At 51.7% G+C, this 17,953-nt stretch overlaps 1 protein-coding gene across 1 annotated transcript; it reads left to right on the forward strand.

Moving 5' to 3' along the window:
* Window positions 1-65: 65 nt before the first annotated feature.
* DBF4B (DBF4B-CDC7 kinase regulatory subunit) lies at window positions 66-14,482 on the forward strand (the record flags this gene model as incomplete). Its single annotated transcript, XM_082010595.1, has 11 exons — window positions 66-364; window positions 2,880-3,071; window positions 4,166-4,216; window positions 4,858-4,927; window positions 5,865-5,935; window positions 6,522-6,558; window positions 8,544-8,586; window positions 9,446-9,562; window positions 9,802-9,928; window positions 10,647-10,756; window positions 13,081-14,482. Exons 1-11 carry the CDS (start codon window positions 191-193, stop codon window positions 14,480-14,482), a joined length of 2,394 nt encoding a protein of 797 aa, XP_081866721.1. The 5' UTR covers window positions 66-190.
* Window positions 14,483-17,953: the final 3,471 nt, after the last annotated feature.

Below are 17,953 nucleotides of genomic sequence, written 5' to 3' on the forward strand. Positions count from 1 at the left end.
CGCGGACAGAGAACGGCGATACCCAGCGAGGCGGCTCACTGGTGTCCGCGGCCGCGCCACGCTGCGCTGAGCGCCCCGCTCCTTCCCCTCAGGAGCGGCGGACACGCCACGCCGTCTATCGCGGGCAGCGGTGTGTCCCTCCGCGGCCCCCGTAGCGCTGCCGTTAGGGGCGGGGCGGGCAGGAATTTAAATGGCGGCGGCGGCGGCGGCAGCAGCACCACCACCACCACCACCACCTCCCCGTCAGGGCGCCATGGCGGGCCCGGCCGCCCCCCGGCCTCTCCGCGGGAAGTCGTTCTACCTCGACCTGCCGAGCGGGCGGAGCGCGCGGGAGCTGGCGGAGGCCATCCGGCGCCTCGGCGGGGTGAGCGGCGGCGCCCGGTGGCCGAGTCTCTGTTCTCGCTCCGTTTCTCTATCTGCTCTCCTTTTTTTTTTTTTTTTTAAATGGTTTTCTTATTTTCTGGGATGCTCCTGGTGTTGATTTGGCGTCGTAACGCAACCGCCCGGCTCCCCTTCCCGGTCCCCGGTGGGCCTCGCCTCGCAGCCCGGGAGCCCCTTGGGAAAGGAGGCGGCCCTTTAGCCCCTGGCCCCTTCTTTCCCTCGCTGCTTCCCCGCGCCTCGCTGCTGGCTCTTCCCAGGCCCCTCACGGGGTTCTTGGGCAGCAAGGTTCTGCTTGTGACCTGCTGCTATGAAAACTGCTTGCTCCTGCCTTCTAGGTGGTGGTAACTGGTTAACCGGCCATGGGAGCATTTTCCAGACAGCGGTAACTAGTTGCTTGGCTGTGGGAGTGCCTTCTAGTCAGGGGTAACTGGTTGCTTGGTCATGGGAGCACCTTCCAGCAGGTGGGAACTGGCTGCCTGGCCATGAGGCACCTCACAGATGGTGGTAATTGGTTTTATGGTGATGGGAGCACCTTCCAGTCAGTGATAACTGGTTGCCTGGTCATGGGGAGTGCCTTCCACTTTCTGGGTAGTGTAACTGGTTGCCTGGTTCCCCCTCATCCCTCACAATAGCCTGTGGCAGCTTAATTTTTTAGGGAAGTTGTGGGGCTTCCAGATGTTTCCTGGAATTCAACACAGGGTAATGTAGGGTAACGCTAGCTGAATCTCTTTTGTTATGTAGCTGTGTGTTTTTCTTATGGCTTTCCCAGAAGTGGCATCTGGACCCTTTCCCCTGTGAATCTCCAGTTTTCTGTGGTGCTGATATTGCTCACCAATTCCTTATATCCGCTCCCAAGACCCTTCAAAAAGTAGCATCACTTCAGTCTCCAGGGCTGGAACTGAGAACAGAAGTTGTACCCAGCAGCTGGTCGTTCATCTGTTTTGCCTTTCAGTTTCCTTATTTCTTTTAAGTACAGTTTGGTCTAATAGTTGTTACTATTTGTTTTCAGACTGTTTAACCTCTCTGTTTGAGGCAGATTTCTCATGTGCACCGCAAAACTTCCTTAAATCCTTCAATGCTACACACAGGTGTAAAATCTTCATTTAGTTCTTGTTGGTGCTGAATCTCTGCCACCAGGATCATGTGTTGGCTGTAGAGACAAGTGGGGAAGCTGGCTTGCATTTTTTTTCCCTTTTTTAATCACGCCTGCGTGCTGAACTTCCTGACTTCTTTCTGTCTTCCCCTGGATGTGCCATCAACACTCTGGGACGCTCTCCTTCTCGTAACATCTCTTACTTAGCCGTGCATCTTCAAGTCTGAGAAACGCTTGTTCCCAGTGGTCATTTATTTCTCTTTATAGCTGGCGGACTATTTGGAAATAATTTTAGCCTTTTGACTGTCCTTCTAGCTTCTTATCGAGCATCATCTTGAGTCACTTCCCTCTCTGAAATGTGGTCCCCTGGGAGTGGAGTTCTTGTTCCTCTTGCTACTATGGAGATACTGAATTCAAGCGCACCATGGCCACCATCCGTAAAATGGCTCTTCAATAGTAATATCCAAACTCAGGTTCTCTGTGTTATTCAGGACCAAGTTAAGGGCATCTTATGGCCTTGGACTGGCATGTAGTATCTTGAACTTAGCCTTGACCTAGGGGTGGTATCACCCTGAAGCATTATTTGGACAGAGAGATTTTGATTTAGTCTATTCTGTGCTTTCAGCCCCTTGATCTCCCCTAATACAAGTCATGGTTGCAGGGCAGCCTGCAATGTTGCTTGTGGCACTTCCCACACTGTGACACAGGTGGGTCCGGGATCTCAGTGCATGGGAATTCTATAACAGCAGAAATGGCTTGTTCAGCAGCTGCAGTTTCAGACTGCTCAGATATGTCTCCTGTGGGCTTCATACCTGTGTGTTAGTGCCCCATGACTGTCTGCCTTCAGCTGAGTTTCTGATAAGCCTACTGTTAGTATCCAAATGTTGGTTTTCTACCTTGTCCTCAGAATTCTAGTTTTGTGCAGAGGTGTGTATATGTTTCGGCTTTGTAGTTCCGTGCTGTCCTGTTCTATGTGGAGCTGCTTGTCCCAGCTGTTTGTTTTCTACTTTATTTTGCTGAAATGAGTTCTCCTGAGAACAGAGCTTTTCCTCACTGATGGGTGACATTCTGGGCCTTTTTCTCAGCTCTTTCTTTTTTTCTGAAACCATTGCTTGAGGAGTAGATAATGGTAGACAGCATCACAGAAGTCTCAATTTGAAGGCTGTGGTGATTGTTTGCAGTGTATCTCTAGGCTGTGCACTCTCTGTGCGTCATAGGGTCTTTTCTCCTTCTGAGAGACAGCAGTAAGGAATGGAAGAGGAACTGCTTGTAGAGATGAGTACTTTTAGCAGCCCCTTAAGTGTGCATGGGGCTTAAACTAAAGGCAGTACTTCTTGTTTAGCAGGACTCCGTCAGCTCAGAGTTGGACAATTTTAGAGCTGTTCTGTTCTGCCTCTTGCTGCAGGTGACTGAAAGCTTCCTAAGCAAAGAAGTCAGCTATGTGGTTTCCAGCAGCAAAGAAGCCAAACGAGACAAAACCAAGACTCAGACTGAGAAGTGGAGCAACATAACTTCAGAGGATGCAAAAGCCATGAGCCCAATGCCTTCTACCTCCAAAGGGAACCATACCAGACCTCATCAGAAGCCACCAGACACTGTAAGAGCTATAAAGGTTTAGTCCACCTCAAAGTTCGGCCCAAGGGATCTATACAGTAAAATCTGAGATCAGTGTTGGAAGGTGAAGCTGTTCCTGCCCTGAGCAAATAGGTTGTGTGTTTTTTTTCCCCTGGTCTGGCTGTTCATATTCGTACCAATGTTCCTTGTACCTGTGTATCACTGTCCACTCAAATGTGCATATCACAGCTTTGAGCTAGTAAACAAAGAATGTCTACTCAAATGGCAGAGGAAATAGAGGGCTTGGCTGGCTTCCCAACAGAATAGGCAATCGTCCTGATGCAGAGATGTGTCTAGAAAAGTCAGAGAAGTCTAGACAAGATAAAGCTGTTGCAGGCTCTGGGTGCATGCTCACAGACATAGGTAGGGCAGAGCCATTGTAACTTGGGAGGAGATTTACAAGGGCAGCTTGCAAGAAGGGATTTCTCTAGCTCCTGTTCACCCTGCCAGGGCTGGGGTTTCTGCTCAGTAGTGCTTGTGGCCAAAGCTCCAGTGTCCTGCATTGAATGCTGGTGTCTGTGGGGAGAGCCTGCTGCCCTAGTCTAGGCCACAGGCACCCCTGCCAGCTGGATCTGTACCACCTGCAGGTGGGAGGCCTGGGGTCAGGGGTTTCACTCAGCGTTTGTTCCCTGGTCCTTGCTCCCAGTGCTGTCCGTTTGTCTTGCAAAGAGCTTAACCTATTTGCTGAAATCACTGGCTTGCAAATGAGACTCGGCTCCCAGGAAGGGCTAGCCAGGATGTTCCTAGCCCCTGCCAGCCTGTTGGGATGTGGCAGGCAGAATTTCTGAGCTAAGTTGCTGCTTCCTTTTGGCTTGCTCTGGAGTATTCACTGCTGTTCAGTAAAAGCCAAGCCTTAGCTGAACAGCTGCTTAGCATAGACCTAGTGGGTACCTCTGCGGTTTGCGTTCCCTGGAAATGCTCAGTCCTGCTGTCTTTGAGATGAAGTCTTGGCCAGACTCTGGTCCCCAGCAGAGAGCAGGTACCACTGTAACTCATACTTGCTGGACAGCCATGGTGTCCTCAGCTTGCTACTGGTAGCTCTTTGCTTTAACTAATACTTGGCTTATTTCTCTGCAGGCCCTGATCAGCAGGGGAAAGGAACTGCTGCAGAAGGCCATAAAGAATCAGGTGAGCAGCATGTGGATGAGCTTTTCTCTAGCTGGGCATGTTCAGTATGTTCGAAGTACTGCTGAGCAGTGCAGTACCAGTGCCAGCCGCTTCTCCAGAGCCCCTGCCCACTGAAGGGAGGGTGTCTGGGGCTGGTGAAGGTATGAAGCAGTTGCTTGTGGTTCTGCAGAATATTGTGCAGTGCTCCTTGGCACTGTTCTTCAGAGCTGTGTCATCCATCCATGTTAATACTTCTAAGGCCTGTCCCAGTGATCTGCGTGCTCAACGCAAAAGAATTATTAATGCAAGACCGATTTTTAGATTAATTTTTAGCCTAGAAAGAACTAAAGCCACATAGCTGGGGCAAAAGCCTCCCCGGAGTCCTTTCACTGGTATCATAAGTGGCCAAAAGAATCTCAGTACCCGCTTAAAAGCTCATGCTATAGCAGGGATTAAAAATTTGACCTAGGTGCTATTGTTGATTTGGGGTAGATAAAGCATGAGCTCAAACCTTTTCTGCTGTGCCCTGATTTTAACAGCTATGCAATGGTCTGTCAATTGGGCAACAGGAAAATCTGTCTAAACTAGATTTAGAGCTGCATGTGCTCACACAGCCGGCTCTGCTTTGAGCTGTACCTTGCCAAACCTCTCTGTTTGTACAGGACACCTGCAGTGGCAGCAGTATCCTCGCCAACGCTCGCCTGTGGGGAGTCCAGATTTTGCACGTGGATGGTATCCTTCTCTGTAGGCTGAAATGTAGCTGTTGGTAATTAGTGGTTTGAGACAGGTGGGGCAGAAGTGATGTAGTGAGTGTGGTACAGGAGCAGGAAGAAATTGCGAGCAATGCCTGGTACTTGACTGATGCCATCCTGGCCATGACTAGCTAGGTCTGCCCTTCAGAAACCAGACTAACTTAGAACATGCTACTGTCACATTTACAGTAGCAAACAGAGTATGTTATAATATACTGAAGCTGTAAAATTAGAAAATGTTAACAGCTTGGTTAGTGCATTAATTTGTTCCAAAAAACCCCCCATTTTTACTAATTGACCTGGAAGTACAGATCATGATAATGGCAGGATTCAGTCGTTTTTAATTAGGAAGTGCTGATGTTCTAGGACCTGTGCCGGAAGGCGCGTCCAGTCTCAGTGATGAATGGGGAGAGGGTGATGGGAAAGACAGATGGTGAAACTCTGATTCTAATTATAGGTCTGGTGTAAAAGGTTCCTGAGTGTCCAATGACAGTGACATACAGCCGTGGCTGAGCTTGTCTGGATGTGTGATGGAGGCAGCCGCTGCTAGTACACGTTCCTGAGCAGCCAGCTCCGCTGCACCACAGCGGTGTTGCAAGCCTGTCAGGGCTTTCAAATGTCAGGGTCTGGTCTGTGTGCTGCAAAATTCCTAGCAGTCTCCCTTCTGCAGAGACTTAAGGCCAGCCTCTAGCTCTGCTAAAGAACAAAACGGGGTGCCATCCCTCCAAGAACTCTTTCGTGGCTTCTTGGGCAAATTAACTGTGTGGTGGTGATGCTCTGCCAGGTGATGGCAGGCTCAGGCACTATGTGCTTTTCCCTGGTGGGGCTGGGGAGTTATACTTGTGCTGCAGTTGATGGAGGGGAACAGCTCACTTTCTCTTGTTGAGCTATGGCTCTTTGACATCCTACCTGCACAGAAATGTTGTCATACGCTCAACAGCTGCTGCGTGCTGTCTCAGGAGCAAGGAAACGGTGCCAGAAGACAGAGGTAACTGACTTAACTCCAGTCAATTTGAGGTGCTCAGGATCCCTTGGTAGCTCTAAGCAATCCTTCTAGCTCCTCTAGTGCTACTGGGCTAGTAAGCAGGGTGATCTCCTAGGTTTTCATCCAACACTGGGCAATCTGGTGCTTCTGTTTATTGATGGAGATGCCAAAATTCAAAGAATTTTTCCTTTTATAAAGTGGGGGTAAAACCAGATGAGAATGAGGCATCTGTTAGTTATCAACATCATCTGTAGCACAGCTAATACTGATTTTTGCCTTGTAAGGGGCTAAGGGTAAAAAAAGATTGTATGTGGCTAGTACACTGGCTTTCAGAAGTATTTTTTAATGCATTGGAGAGGTCAGTGAGAAGGTAGGGCATAAGATCAGAGAGTAGCAGCCTGTATATCGTATTTAAACTAACTCTAGGTAACTTGAGAGACAAAATATCAGGGGGAGGTGATAGTCTCTGATGCAGGAGCTCTAAAGTGGTGGGTGAGACTGCTGTAATCTTGCTTTGCTGCACTGGGATCAGTAATTACAGTTCTGCCTGTGCTGGCTCCCATACTAAATATGTCACTTTTTCCTTTAGGCAAAATGCCTTGCATCTGGATCAAAAGTTCGCAAAGGTAGGCCTGGAAGTTGTGCTCCTATTTACACTTAGATGTGGAGCTGCTTGAAGAAGCCTTGTTTAGAATTTGAAAACCCGTCTGAAACTTCAGCAATCCAAAACATGCCAACTGTTAAGGCAGTTTCTCTTGAATGCGTTTTGTAACTCCTTGTCTGAGTCTAGGTGCAGCCTCCTAATACAGCTGAGGATGTTATGCCTTTGATTTCAGGCATTGTTTTTAAAAATCCCATAAAGGGTTTGCAGCGTAGCTCCCAGAATCCCCAGGCACCTGAGAACTGTGCTCCTGGCACTGTGTTGAATCCACTGGCTCAAATGAAGTTTCAAAGAATAATGCATCCTACAGAGGAGAGCGTGTTCCTCACAACCCACTCACTTCTGTTAGGCTGAAATGTACTGCTGAGACACCAATCTACGGATAACACTTCCAAAGGAGGAGGGAGGGGAGGAAAAAAACAGGTTCTCATCTGCAACTAGACAAGAGCCAATTGTGGTACCGAGACTGGCACCAGTGACATAAGTTAATTTGTGACTTGGTTGACTTTCCTCATTGGAGAGCAAACACTCAGTATTATTTCAGAGCAGACTCCAACCTGGATTCTATGTGTGACACTTGGAAGATTATTTTCCAGTTTGGGGGGGAAGGTGGTGAAAAAAGGCTTGAAAAGCTGTCAGATAAGGCAGATTGCCTGCTGCAAGCTCAGAGCTCTTTGTTGTGGCACACTCTGAACCCTCCCTGGGGACTTGTGGTGACAGCTGAACTGTTTGTCACCATTCTGCACTTTGCCATGAGAGCTCAGGACCTGTGCACCAGCCTGAGTTTTATCTAGGGCCCTAAACATGGCCTTGCTTTCACAAGTGCTAAGCGTTTGGCAGCATTTATGTGGAAAAATTGATCCTGTACTTAAATAGCTATTTTAGCGACTTAACAGCACATTTGATGCAAGCTCAGGATGAGGCTCGAGGAGCTAACTGGTGAGGACAGGTGGACTTGGCCTTTCTGGAGAATGAGGTTAAAATTTCTTTGGAGAAAATAGTGCTGAGGGCCAGGATTGCAAGAAAACAAAACACCTCACCCTTCAGAGTAATAAGGGAGGCACAAGAGGTTTGGTTTCAGGGTCAGGTAGATGCCCTGTGGGGGATACCTTGGTATTTATTTGTTTCTTAACCAGATCTGTACTCAGATTTCCAGGCTGAGTGTAATGTTATCACTTGCAAGTTGAACGTAACCTGCGAGACAGGAGGGACCTGGTAGCCTCTTCTCCCAGCCTGGCGCTGGAAACCTTTTACCTGAATGCACTGCTGAGGCTTTCTTCTGCTCCCTTAATATATTATTATGCCTCTGTAGGAAGTATAGCTGCTGTTTGCTCTCCTCAGGGACCAAGTGAAGGCCAGATACTGCTCTTCAGTAGTGTTCTCATGCCAGGCTTGGCTATGCAGCATGTTGGTTTGTCTCCAGCAGCTCTTGCCACTTTGACTTAACTGTCCTAGCCTGAGCCATTCTGAACTCCAGGCAGTTGTGTAAAGGTAAATGGAGAAGGCACTAGAAGGGTTGATGCAGAGCTCTCTGCTTCTGCGACTGCTGCTGCAGTGTTTCTTCAAAACTCTTCTCATGCTTGGTGGCCTGTTACATTGAGGATACGTGACAGTTTTAGTATTCAAGTCAAAATTAGAGGCATGGGGTTAGGCTGCTGGCTGGTAAGACTGAGTAGACATTAAAGATGCAAGGGCCTTAGCTGGATGTTCTTTCAAAGGTGGAAACAGCCTGGAGAGGTTGGGCTGCCTCTAGGGGTTGGTCACCCTACTGAGTATTCTGGAAGCAAGGACTGTTGTAGATTACCCAAAGAGCTGTTTTGGCTGTGCTTAGCCATCGCTTGGCGTTCAGAGGTGTCAGAAGTACTGATGAGCTGGGCTCTGTAGCCCAGTTCTGTTGGGGAATGAATGAATAAGTAACTTCTAACTTCTAACCAGCTTTCTTTCTAGCAGGAAAATTGAAGCCCCCTTTTCTGAAGATTGAAGACCAGAGCAGGTAAATGAGGTCTTTCTAAATATCATACCTTAAAACCTCAGGAGCTCCCAGGGAGGGAATCCTTTACTGGTTTTATTTGCAGTGTATCTTCTGTCCACAAGGCAGAGTGTGGCTTCTCTGAAGACCCTGTTACACACTGGGAAGTTGACACTCTTCTAGAGAGAGGCAAATGGAGTTTAGAGAAACAATCTAGGTGGCTCGTATGTCGGGGGGAAGAAAGGTGTTAAATGAGACTTGACAACAGAGTTTAGTTCCTTACTTGGATTCTGTTTGTGATCCTCAGCAGGTCACTTAATCTGCCTGAGCCCTCTGAAATGAGGAAGGAGATTGAAACAGGTCAGGGCCTGTAACTTGATTACAGCATTCAGCACAAGGGGATCTGATCTATGTGGTGTTTCTAACAACTCTGTAACTCTAATAGTATCTAGAGTGCCAATTAATTATTCTGAAGGCAAGGTTTAAGGCAGCTGCAGAGTTAAATATTGGGTTTTACATGCTACATGCAATAAAGTGTGAAGAGAGATGTGATTTTGGAACCAAAACCTTCCCATGCTGCTGAGTAGCTGAAAATACTGCACTGGCTGCTGCTTATGTGCCTAGGGGGCAAAACATGGGGTTTTAGCTGAGCAGGCAAGCCTGCCTTCTGTGCAAAATGTGCCCCATCAGTGCTGTTACTGGGAATCAGGTTTAGAACTTCCAGTGTGAAATGGGAGATCTCTGGAACACCTAAATGAAAGGACAGCAATGGGCAGCATATCATCATAAATGAGATGGCACCTTGAGCCCCTCAGAGGCAGGGACAGCTCTCTAACCATGGTATCACTGCCAGAAGTCTGATGTCCTGATCTGCTGCTTTTAGGCAATTCCGGCCCTTCCATCGCCAGTTCAAAAGCTTTCCCAACCTGAACTTCTTGTCACCCAAAAGCTCCAGCCCATTTGAGCCTCTGAAAAGCCTCTCAAATTCTTGCAGAGCCAGGTAGGTTTTAGCTCTTTCTGTGCAGTTTTTAACCCCACTGTCCTGCTAACTGCTGCCCTGCTGGTTCCTGGCATCTAGAGAACCACTTGCCTGCTGGATGCAGGCAAAAGGAGCCCTGTTCTGGGTCAAACAGCTGTAGCTCAAAGGCAGCATGGCCTCCCCAGCCCTTATGCAGGCAGCTGGGTACCTGCTGGTGCTGTCAAGTGAGGGCAGGGAAGATCTTTGCTGTTGCCTTGCAGGGGTGTGGAAGGCTGTCCGATGCGCAGCGAAGGGGAGAAGAGCCCCCGATCCACAGCGGTCACTGTGCCAAAGAAAAAAAGGGGATTTTGTGAGTGCTGCCAAGAGACCTTTGAAGAGCTGCAGAAGGTAAAGGTTCCCTTGGGACTTGGTTCCTTGCAAAAGTTATGGGGGCTACTCAGCATCATCGTTAATCATGTCATGCCTGTTATCCCTATGAACTCCTTTTGGAAGGAAGGGAGATTGCTATATGTACAGCTGTTATGGTGTCTAGTAGGATCAGCCTTCTAGATGAAAGCCATTCCATATCTCTGCTCTGACCTCCTGGTCTGGACAAGCAATGGTTTTGAAGCTTGGAGCATGACATGCTCACCTCTGGGGCTAGGATAGCCTCAAGGATCATCCTCTTACCTGATCTATAAGGTGGGAAGCCTGTTCCACAACAGTCTGGGGGCACAGACTGATTAAAAACGTGCAAAGAGGTTTGGTTTTTTTAATCTCCTGAAAGATGCCAAACAATGTGGCTTTCGGAGCCCAGCCTTTAGTGATAGACCGTGTGTCTTTGGAGTCTGCATTTTTACTAGCTGCTGGGGAAAGCCGTAGGCTGCTGTTAGATATAGACACAGCCTCCTCATCAGCAGGTGTCTATGGGAACAGAATACTCGCTGTAAGCAACCGGGGGTAACAGCGTTGCCTATGTTTCCCAAACCTGCTTACAAACAATGGCTTGCTCTGGTGAAAAGGCTGTTTGTCCTCTAGTCTATTAGGCTGTGGGAAGTGGCTGTTACTGCAAATTTCCCTCCTGTGAAAGATAAGTGTTGCTAAAAGGGCCTTTGCCACCTTCCAGCATCTCCAGAGCCCCCAGCATAAGCGGTTTGCACTGGACGACTCGCAGTATGCCCCTGTGGATCGTGTCATCTCTCAACTCACCAATAACTTTGTGGAGCAGTCAGCCAAGTAAGTCTTTGTGGATCCGGTAACTCTTGGAGCTGAAAAGCAGCATGGTGCCATACAGCACGCTTGCAGGGACAGGGCCTGAGTCTCTGCTGCTGTAGTACTGGTCCCTAGCTCATGCCCTGTGCCAGGGAATCAGCCAGCAGGGAGCAGAGGGCTGCAGCTGACTGCAGGTCCAATCTGGCACCTGCCAGGCAAGGTTTAGATGAGCCATGGGAGATGATGTTCCTGAGTTTCTGTGGCTTCTCTGCTTCAGGGAACTTGCTGTGGATTTCTAGTGCCCCTTAAACTAGAAAGGACAGCTGGGCCCATCTTTTCCATCCCCATGTCTGATGCAAACCCTGATGATCTGTAAAGTCATAGAATCTTTGGGTTGGAAGGTACCTTTTAAGGTCACCTAATCCAACTCCCCTGCAATGAGCAGGGGCATCTTCAACTAGATCAGGTTGCTCAGAGCCCCGTCCAGCCTGACCTTGAATTTTTCCAGGGATGGGGCATCTACTACCTCTCTGGGCAACCTGGGCCAGGGTTTCACCACCATCACGGTCAACAATTTCTTCCTTATACCTAGTTGAAATCTGCCCTCTTTTAGTTAAAATCCATCATTCCTTGTCCTATCACAACAAACCCTGCTAAAAAGTCTGTCCCCATCTTTTGTAGAAGCCCCTTTAAGCCCTGACAGGCTTCAATAAGGTCTTCTCGGAGGCTTCTCTTCTCCAGGCTGAACACCTCCAGCTCTCCCAGCCTGTCCCCACAACAGAGCTGTTCCAGCGCTCAGAGCATTGCTGTGGCCTCCTCTGGCCCCGCTCCAACAGGTCCATGTCTCTCCTGTGCTGAGGGCTCCAGAGCTGGATGCAACACTGGGCGGGGGGGGGGGGGCGGGCGTGTCTCACCAGAGTGGAGCAGAGGGGCAGAATCCCCTCCCTCGCCCTGCTGGCCATGCTGCTTTGGGTGCAGCCTAGGACACGGTTGACCTTCTGGACTGCAAGCACACATTGCCGGCTCCTGTCCAGCTTTTCATCCACCAGTACCCCCAGGTCCTTCTTGGCAGGGCTGCTCTCCATCCCTTCATCCCCCACCCTGTGCTGATACTGGGGGTTGTCCTGACCCAGGTGCAGGACCCTGCACTTGGCCTTTTTGAACCTCATGGGGTTCACACGGGCCCATTCATTGAGCTTGTCCAGGTCCCTCTGGATGACATCCCGTCCCTCAGGTGTGTCAACTGCACTACTCAGACTGGTGTCATCTGCCAACTTGCTGAGGGTGCACTTGGTCCCACTGTCTGTGTCATTGTGGAAGATAGGAAACAGTACTGGTCCCTGTATGGACTCCTGAGGGACACCACTTGTCACTGATCTCTGTCTGGACATTGAGCCATTGACCACTAGTCTCTGGATGCAACCATCCAACCAACTCCTCATCCACCGAACAGTCCACCCATCAAATCCATCTCTCTCCAATTTAGAGAGAAGGATGTTGTGGGGCACTGTGTCAAAGGCCTTGCAGAAGTGCAGATAGATGTTATCAGTAGCTCTTCCCTTGTCCACTGATGTGCTCACTCCATCATAGAAGGCCACTTTGTTGGTCAGGCAGGACTTGCCCTTGGTGAAGCCATGCTGGCTGTCTCGAATCACCTCCCTGTCCTCCATGTGCCTTAGCACAGCTTCTAGGAGGATCTGCTCCATGATCTCCCTAGGTACATAGGTGAGGCTGATGGGTTGGTAGTGCCTGGGGTCCTCCTCACTACCCTTTCTAAAGATGGGTGCAATGTTTCCCCATTTCCATGCTCCAGGGACTTCACCTGACTGCCAGGACTTTTCCAATACCATGAAGAGTGGCTTGGCAACTACATCAGCCAATTCCCTCAGGACTCTGGAGTGCATCTCATCAGGTCCCAGAGACTTATGCATGTTCAGGTTCCTCAGGTGGTCTCGAACCTGATCTTTTCTTACAGTGGGAAGGACTTTGCTCTTCCAGTCCCTGTCTTGCAGGCCACCCCCTCGAGAGGTGTGGGAAGAGAGACTGCCAGTGAAGACTGAGGCAAAGAAGTCTTTAAGTACCTCAGCCTTCTCATCTGTTGTTACTAGTCTGTAGCAGTCCTGTGCCCAGACCTTGGGCTGTTGAGGAGGCAGAGAGATTCCTTGTGCTGCCTGTCTCCTCTGCCAGCAGCAGCATCACTGTTTGCTGAGCCTCACCAGTCTAAAATTTCTTACTGCCTCCTGAGCAAGGTCTTCAAACATGCTGCACTGCAGAAAATGCTGCTTCTCGCTGAGGGAGGGTGTTGCTACACCTAGAGAGAGTGAGCATTAACTTATGTTTCTTCTCAGGGTGCTGTGGTCCTGCCCAACGGATGAACACTTAGTGCCTCAAGCACAAGTTACTGGAGGAATTGAGATGCTGATGACAGAGCTGGGAAAGGAAAGGGAGCAGCCTGAGCAGAGTACTGTGGAACCATTAACTGATACGGAGCATGATCATGGCCTGAAGACCAAGGGATGTTCCTCTTGCCTGCCCAGGGACAGGGTCAGTAATCCCACAGAAGGAGGGGGGCTGTCAAAAAACTGCTCTCTGGGGCTGCCTGTTGGAGCAGGACTCGCCAGGGGCATCAGTGCTGCGCATGGCACCACAGAGGAGTCTGCAGTGGGGGATACAGATTCAGGCTTGGCTCCTGACCTGGTCTGGGGGTCTTGTGCAGTGGCTGCTCATGTGGAAGAGGCAACTGCTTCTTCATCTGAACTTCATAAACAGCAAGTGCTTGGGTCTATCAGCCATTTTCCACAAGCGCTGCCTGCCTGCAGGAAACGCCAGCTCTCCTCCAGACAGAGCACCCAGGTGGTAAAGAAGCCCAGGCTGGAGCTGGGTGGTGGCCTCTCTCTGTGTAAGCAGACAAACCCAGTGGATGGTGGGATGGGTGTGCAGGGTGTAGGACAGACATCTGAGCCAGGCTTGCTTGGTGTGGTGGGGGCTGGCAGCTTGCCCCTAAGCACAAGGCTCTCCAGCAGACCTCGTAGCTCCCTTGGTTTGGACCTGTCCCCATGTGGGAACCCTGGGGACCCTGCATCATGGCCAGCTTCCCTTGAAGCTGTGTCTGTGGGTTTTGATCCTACAGAGGCTGCTGCAGCCAGCACTGTCAGTGAGTGTGGCTGGAGGAGAGCAAATGTGAGTTCCCAAGGGAAGCAGGTCAGAGGGGAGAGTGAAAACATACCCAGAAATGTGAATAGTCCTGATCTGGAGAGCACAATGAGCAAGACCAGCACTCCTACTGGCCAGTTGCCCTCTCCAAAACTGCCTGTGGCTGAGGCCAGATGTTGCTGCTTGCTCTGTGTCAGAGCAGCAGAAAAAATAGCACCTGAACTACCTGACCTCCCAGGCCACAGCAAAGAGCGGGCTCCATGCCCTGGGCTCCTTCAGCCTCTTCCACGTAACGCACAGGCTGATCACGACTTCAGCGAAAGTTCTTCTGAGTCAGACTGGGATGTCCAGCTGCTCTCCACGCTAACGGGTGTCCAGGATGGCAGGATTCAGTCTGTGGACAGGGACTTGCTCCAAAGGACACATGTCAGTGTGAGGGACAGTGGGTATGAGTCTCAGCTCTGCTCAGTTCTGAAGCAGAAATCAGAGCTTGCCTGGGTGGGCAAAGAGGACAAGAACTGCCGGAACTGTTGCACAGAGACCAAAGGAGCCTCTTTCCCTGTATTTGAGACTCTTTTTGGCAGCTGGACTAGTTAAAACCACCTCCTGGCTGTTGCCTGGGCCCTTAGTGGGAGCTCTGAAGTGGCTGGAAAGGGATTTAACAAGCCACCTTCCCTGTCAGGACCAGGAGGTACAGCTGAGAGCTGGAGTGAGGACTGTCAGCTGCATGGTGGTCTCCAGACACTGCAGACAACCTGAGCAGCTCTCCTGTTGGGAACTGGTGGGTGATGGGGTGGTTTCACTGTCCTCTGCTTTGCTAGGGGCTGGGATCTTCCCTCCTCTCTGCTGGTAACGTTTAGAGCAGATAGCTTCCTCCTTTAACTCCTCACTGGGCTGCTGACAAGATGGTCTTTTTCTGGGAGTGTCTCTCAGTCTGGAAGGGCAAAGACGATATTCCTGCTGGAGAGCATGGCCTGTTCCTCCTCTCATGCAGTCCTTGGAGCTGCAGAGGTGGAGGGTAGGGCCTTGGGAGTGAGATCTGTGTTCTTCACATGTTGGATGTCTTTGAGTATCAGATGTTTGTAACTGGTACCAGGTTGTTCAGTTGGGGTTTTTTTTAGCAAACTTTTTAAATTTTGAAATAAAATGGAAGATGAGATCCTGCTTTGCTGTATGCTGGGTAAAACTTGTCTGGTGGCCTTAAACGCAGCTAACTTGAAATTATGCGAAATGCTCATCAGTGGAGGCCACGTGGTGATGGGACAGAAGCCTTGCTGGAAAGGATCTGGGGGTGATGGTGGGCACCAGGCTGGATATGGGCAGCAGTGGCTCTAGTCACATAACATCACCCCATACCTGGTTTGCCCTAGGAGTGTGGTCAGCAGCCTCCAGGAAGCTGTTGTACCCAGCGGAGGGATGACCAGTTGTGGGATGGCCCCAGGTAAAGAGGGATGTGGAAAAACTGGAGAGCAGATGGTGGAGACTATTGACCTTACCTGAATGGACACAGGGCCAAGGAGAGGAGGTCAGAGCTGGGCTGGGTTTGTTCTGCCAAGAGGAGGCTGAGGGGTGTCTAAAAGCAGCCTGTGACTTCTTGAAGGGCAGTTCCAAGTAGCATGAAGCCAACCTTTCAGTGGTGCCAGATGTCCCAAGCTAGAGCTTCCACAGTGCAAGCTGGGCAAAGGAAAGGCTCCCTGCCCAGGAGGGTGGGTCAGCCCTGGGCCAGGCACCCAGGGCAGTGGGCTCTGTCTAGGATTTTCAAGCCTCGAGTGGAGGACAACTGTCCTCCTTCACTCAAGGCTTGAAGTGAAGCTGTGAGCAGCTGGATAAAGTAGTTCTACTGTGAACAGGAGGCTGGACTAGAGACTTTGGAGGTTCCTCCTAAGCCAAAGCATTCTCCAGTGCAACAGCCAAACTCTGGCTCTTCTTTACCTAATGAGGCGCTATCCAGGTTATGCAGGGCTGCGCCAAGCTGCTGCCGACGCTGGACCACACCAGGCCTGGGGTTCTGCTGCAGACATGTCCCTGTAGCTGCTTGCTGTCCCAGCTGAGGGATAATCCCTGGAAGAATCAGCTGTGGGGATGACTATGGTTGTCCTTTGCCAAGCTTGGCCCTTTTATGGAGGGGGAAGGGAACCCCAATTGCTGGCTGCCCCCTCCTAATGCTGACTAGTGACCTACATCATGGGGATCCCTGGCCTTGGGGACTGTAAGCTGCTTTCTGGATCCTCAGGGATCGTTCAGGCCTTAGGTCAGATGCTCTTGCTGGAGATAAGCTTGCTGTCATCTGGTGGAGACCCCTTCCTGTGAAGTACCCATCCCCGTTGCTGCTGAGAGAGGCTGGCGCCCTTGCAGACCTCCGCGCGGCGCAGCTCAGCGGTGCTCGGTGCCGCAGGTTCCTTGCCTCCTTTGCTGTGCTTGTGGCTAGTCATTGCGTGGAGGATGATGAAGGCCTGAGGCAGCAGGTCACAGCTTCCAAGCCCGGCTTGCCCCGTGCCGAGCTTCAGGGGCAGGAGGTGTGGGGCTGATCTGGGCAAGGTCTGCCCTGAAGGTGCCGCTCGTACCTGGCACCCGCCGTAGCCTGGCCAAGGCGATGATGGGCGTTTCCCAGAGCCTGTCCCAACAAACCCAGTGTGGGAGATGCTTCCCTATGTGTACTGAGCTGCAGAGCTGCCACCTGGTACCCAAAGCTGTTTGTCACCAGTGGGTGTGTGAGTCCTGGGGGAGAAGGGAGCAGGCCGGGGGGTCTGGAGGAAGGCGTTTGGAAAAGGGAGGTGTCCACGGGGAGGAGGGACGCACATGCCCTGTGGGGAGGGGTTGTGTGCTGGCGTGCGCAGGGAACCCTTTCCCCAGGTTCCTCGTGGCTGGCGGGGTGCGATGACACCCCTGGGAGCCGCCCCCCCCGGGTGCTGGAGCCTGATCTGAGGCAGCACAGGAGGGGTTCAGCTGGAGTGGGAATGCAAAATGGGTCAAAAAGGTTTAAATGTGGGATGTGTCATCCTGGAGAAAGGTGAGGGATGTGAACTGGGGGTTCAGGACCCCTGGCTTGGTCTTTTTTGGGGGTCTCCAGGGCCTTCTGGGGGCAGCCAGCCTCTGGGATGAGCTGTGGGACACCAAAGTGCCTGAATTCCCCCACCGCTGTGGAGCACCATGGTGGCAGGGCTGTGCCCCTTGTCCCCCAGCCAAACGTGGGCAGGGGCTGCCTGTTGCCATACCTGGGGACCCCCAGCCCCCGCTGGGGTACGGCCCTCGGCAGCCCCAGGGGGCTGGGGCTGATAATCTCCAGGAGGTCCCTGTCCCACCTCTGCCATGGCGGGATGAGTCCCCCTGTGCTGGTCAGACTATCGTCCATCCCCTCGGGGCTTGGAGCTCCCCCGTGCCCCCCAGGACGGTCCCTCCCATGGGTGCCCCCAGCTGTGCTGCACCCCCGCGGGGCTGGGCAGCACCTTCCCATGGTGCAGTACCCCCCTCTGCCCCACAGCTGCAATAAATGAGAGATGATGATGATGGTTATTATTATTAATGGGAGTACTCCCCCAAAAGTTGTTCCATTACCCCTAAGAGGGGAATGTGGCCATGCAGCATCCCCCAAAATCAGGGCACCCCAAGAGGGGGGTCCTTGTTTCTGGTATTTCCTGAGGCTTGTGGGTGGGGACAAGCTCCCCCAGGGTGACAGCACCCAACCCCTGGTGATGGTCCAGAATTGACCCACTTCACCACAGGTGCTGGCACCCTGGTTTCACCAGGTGCCAGCTAGGGGCCTGGTACCAGTTGGAAGCCCCAGTACTGGCTGGGGGGCTCTGGTGCTGGCTGGGGGCCCCGTGCTAGCCGAGGACCAGGGAGGGACTCAGGACCAGCTGGGGGGCTGGGTACGGGCGGGGGGTTCAGTCCCAGCTGGGGCCGGTGCCGGTGTGTGCGGGTCCCGTACTGGCTGGGGGGCCGGTACTGGCTGGGCCACTCCAGTCCCAGCTGGGAGCCCGGCGCGGGCTGGCGGGGTTCCGGTGCCGGCTCGGGACACGGTCCGGGCCAGGCTGTGGGGGCACCGGCCGGGGGTCCCGGTGCCGGCTG

The sequence above is a fragment of the Phaethon aethereus genome, assembly GCF_964289735.1.
Source record: "Phaethon aethereus genome assembly, chromosome: 25".
In the NCBI taxonomy this organism is placed as follows: Eukaryota; Metazoa; Chordata; class Aves; order Phaethontiformes; family Phaethontidae; genus Phaethon; species Phaethon aethereus.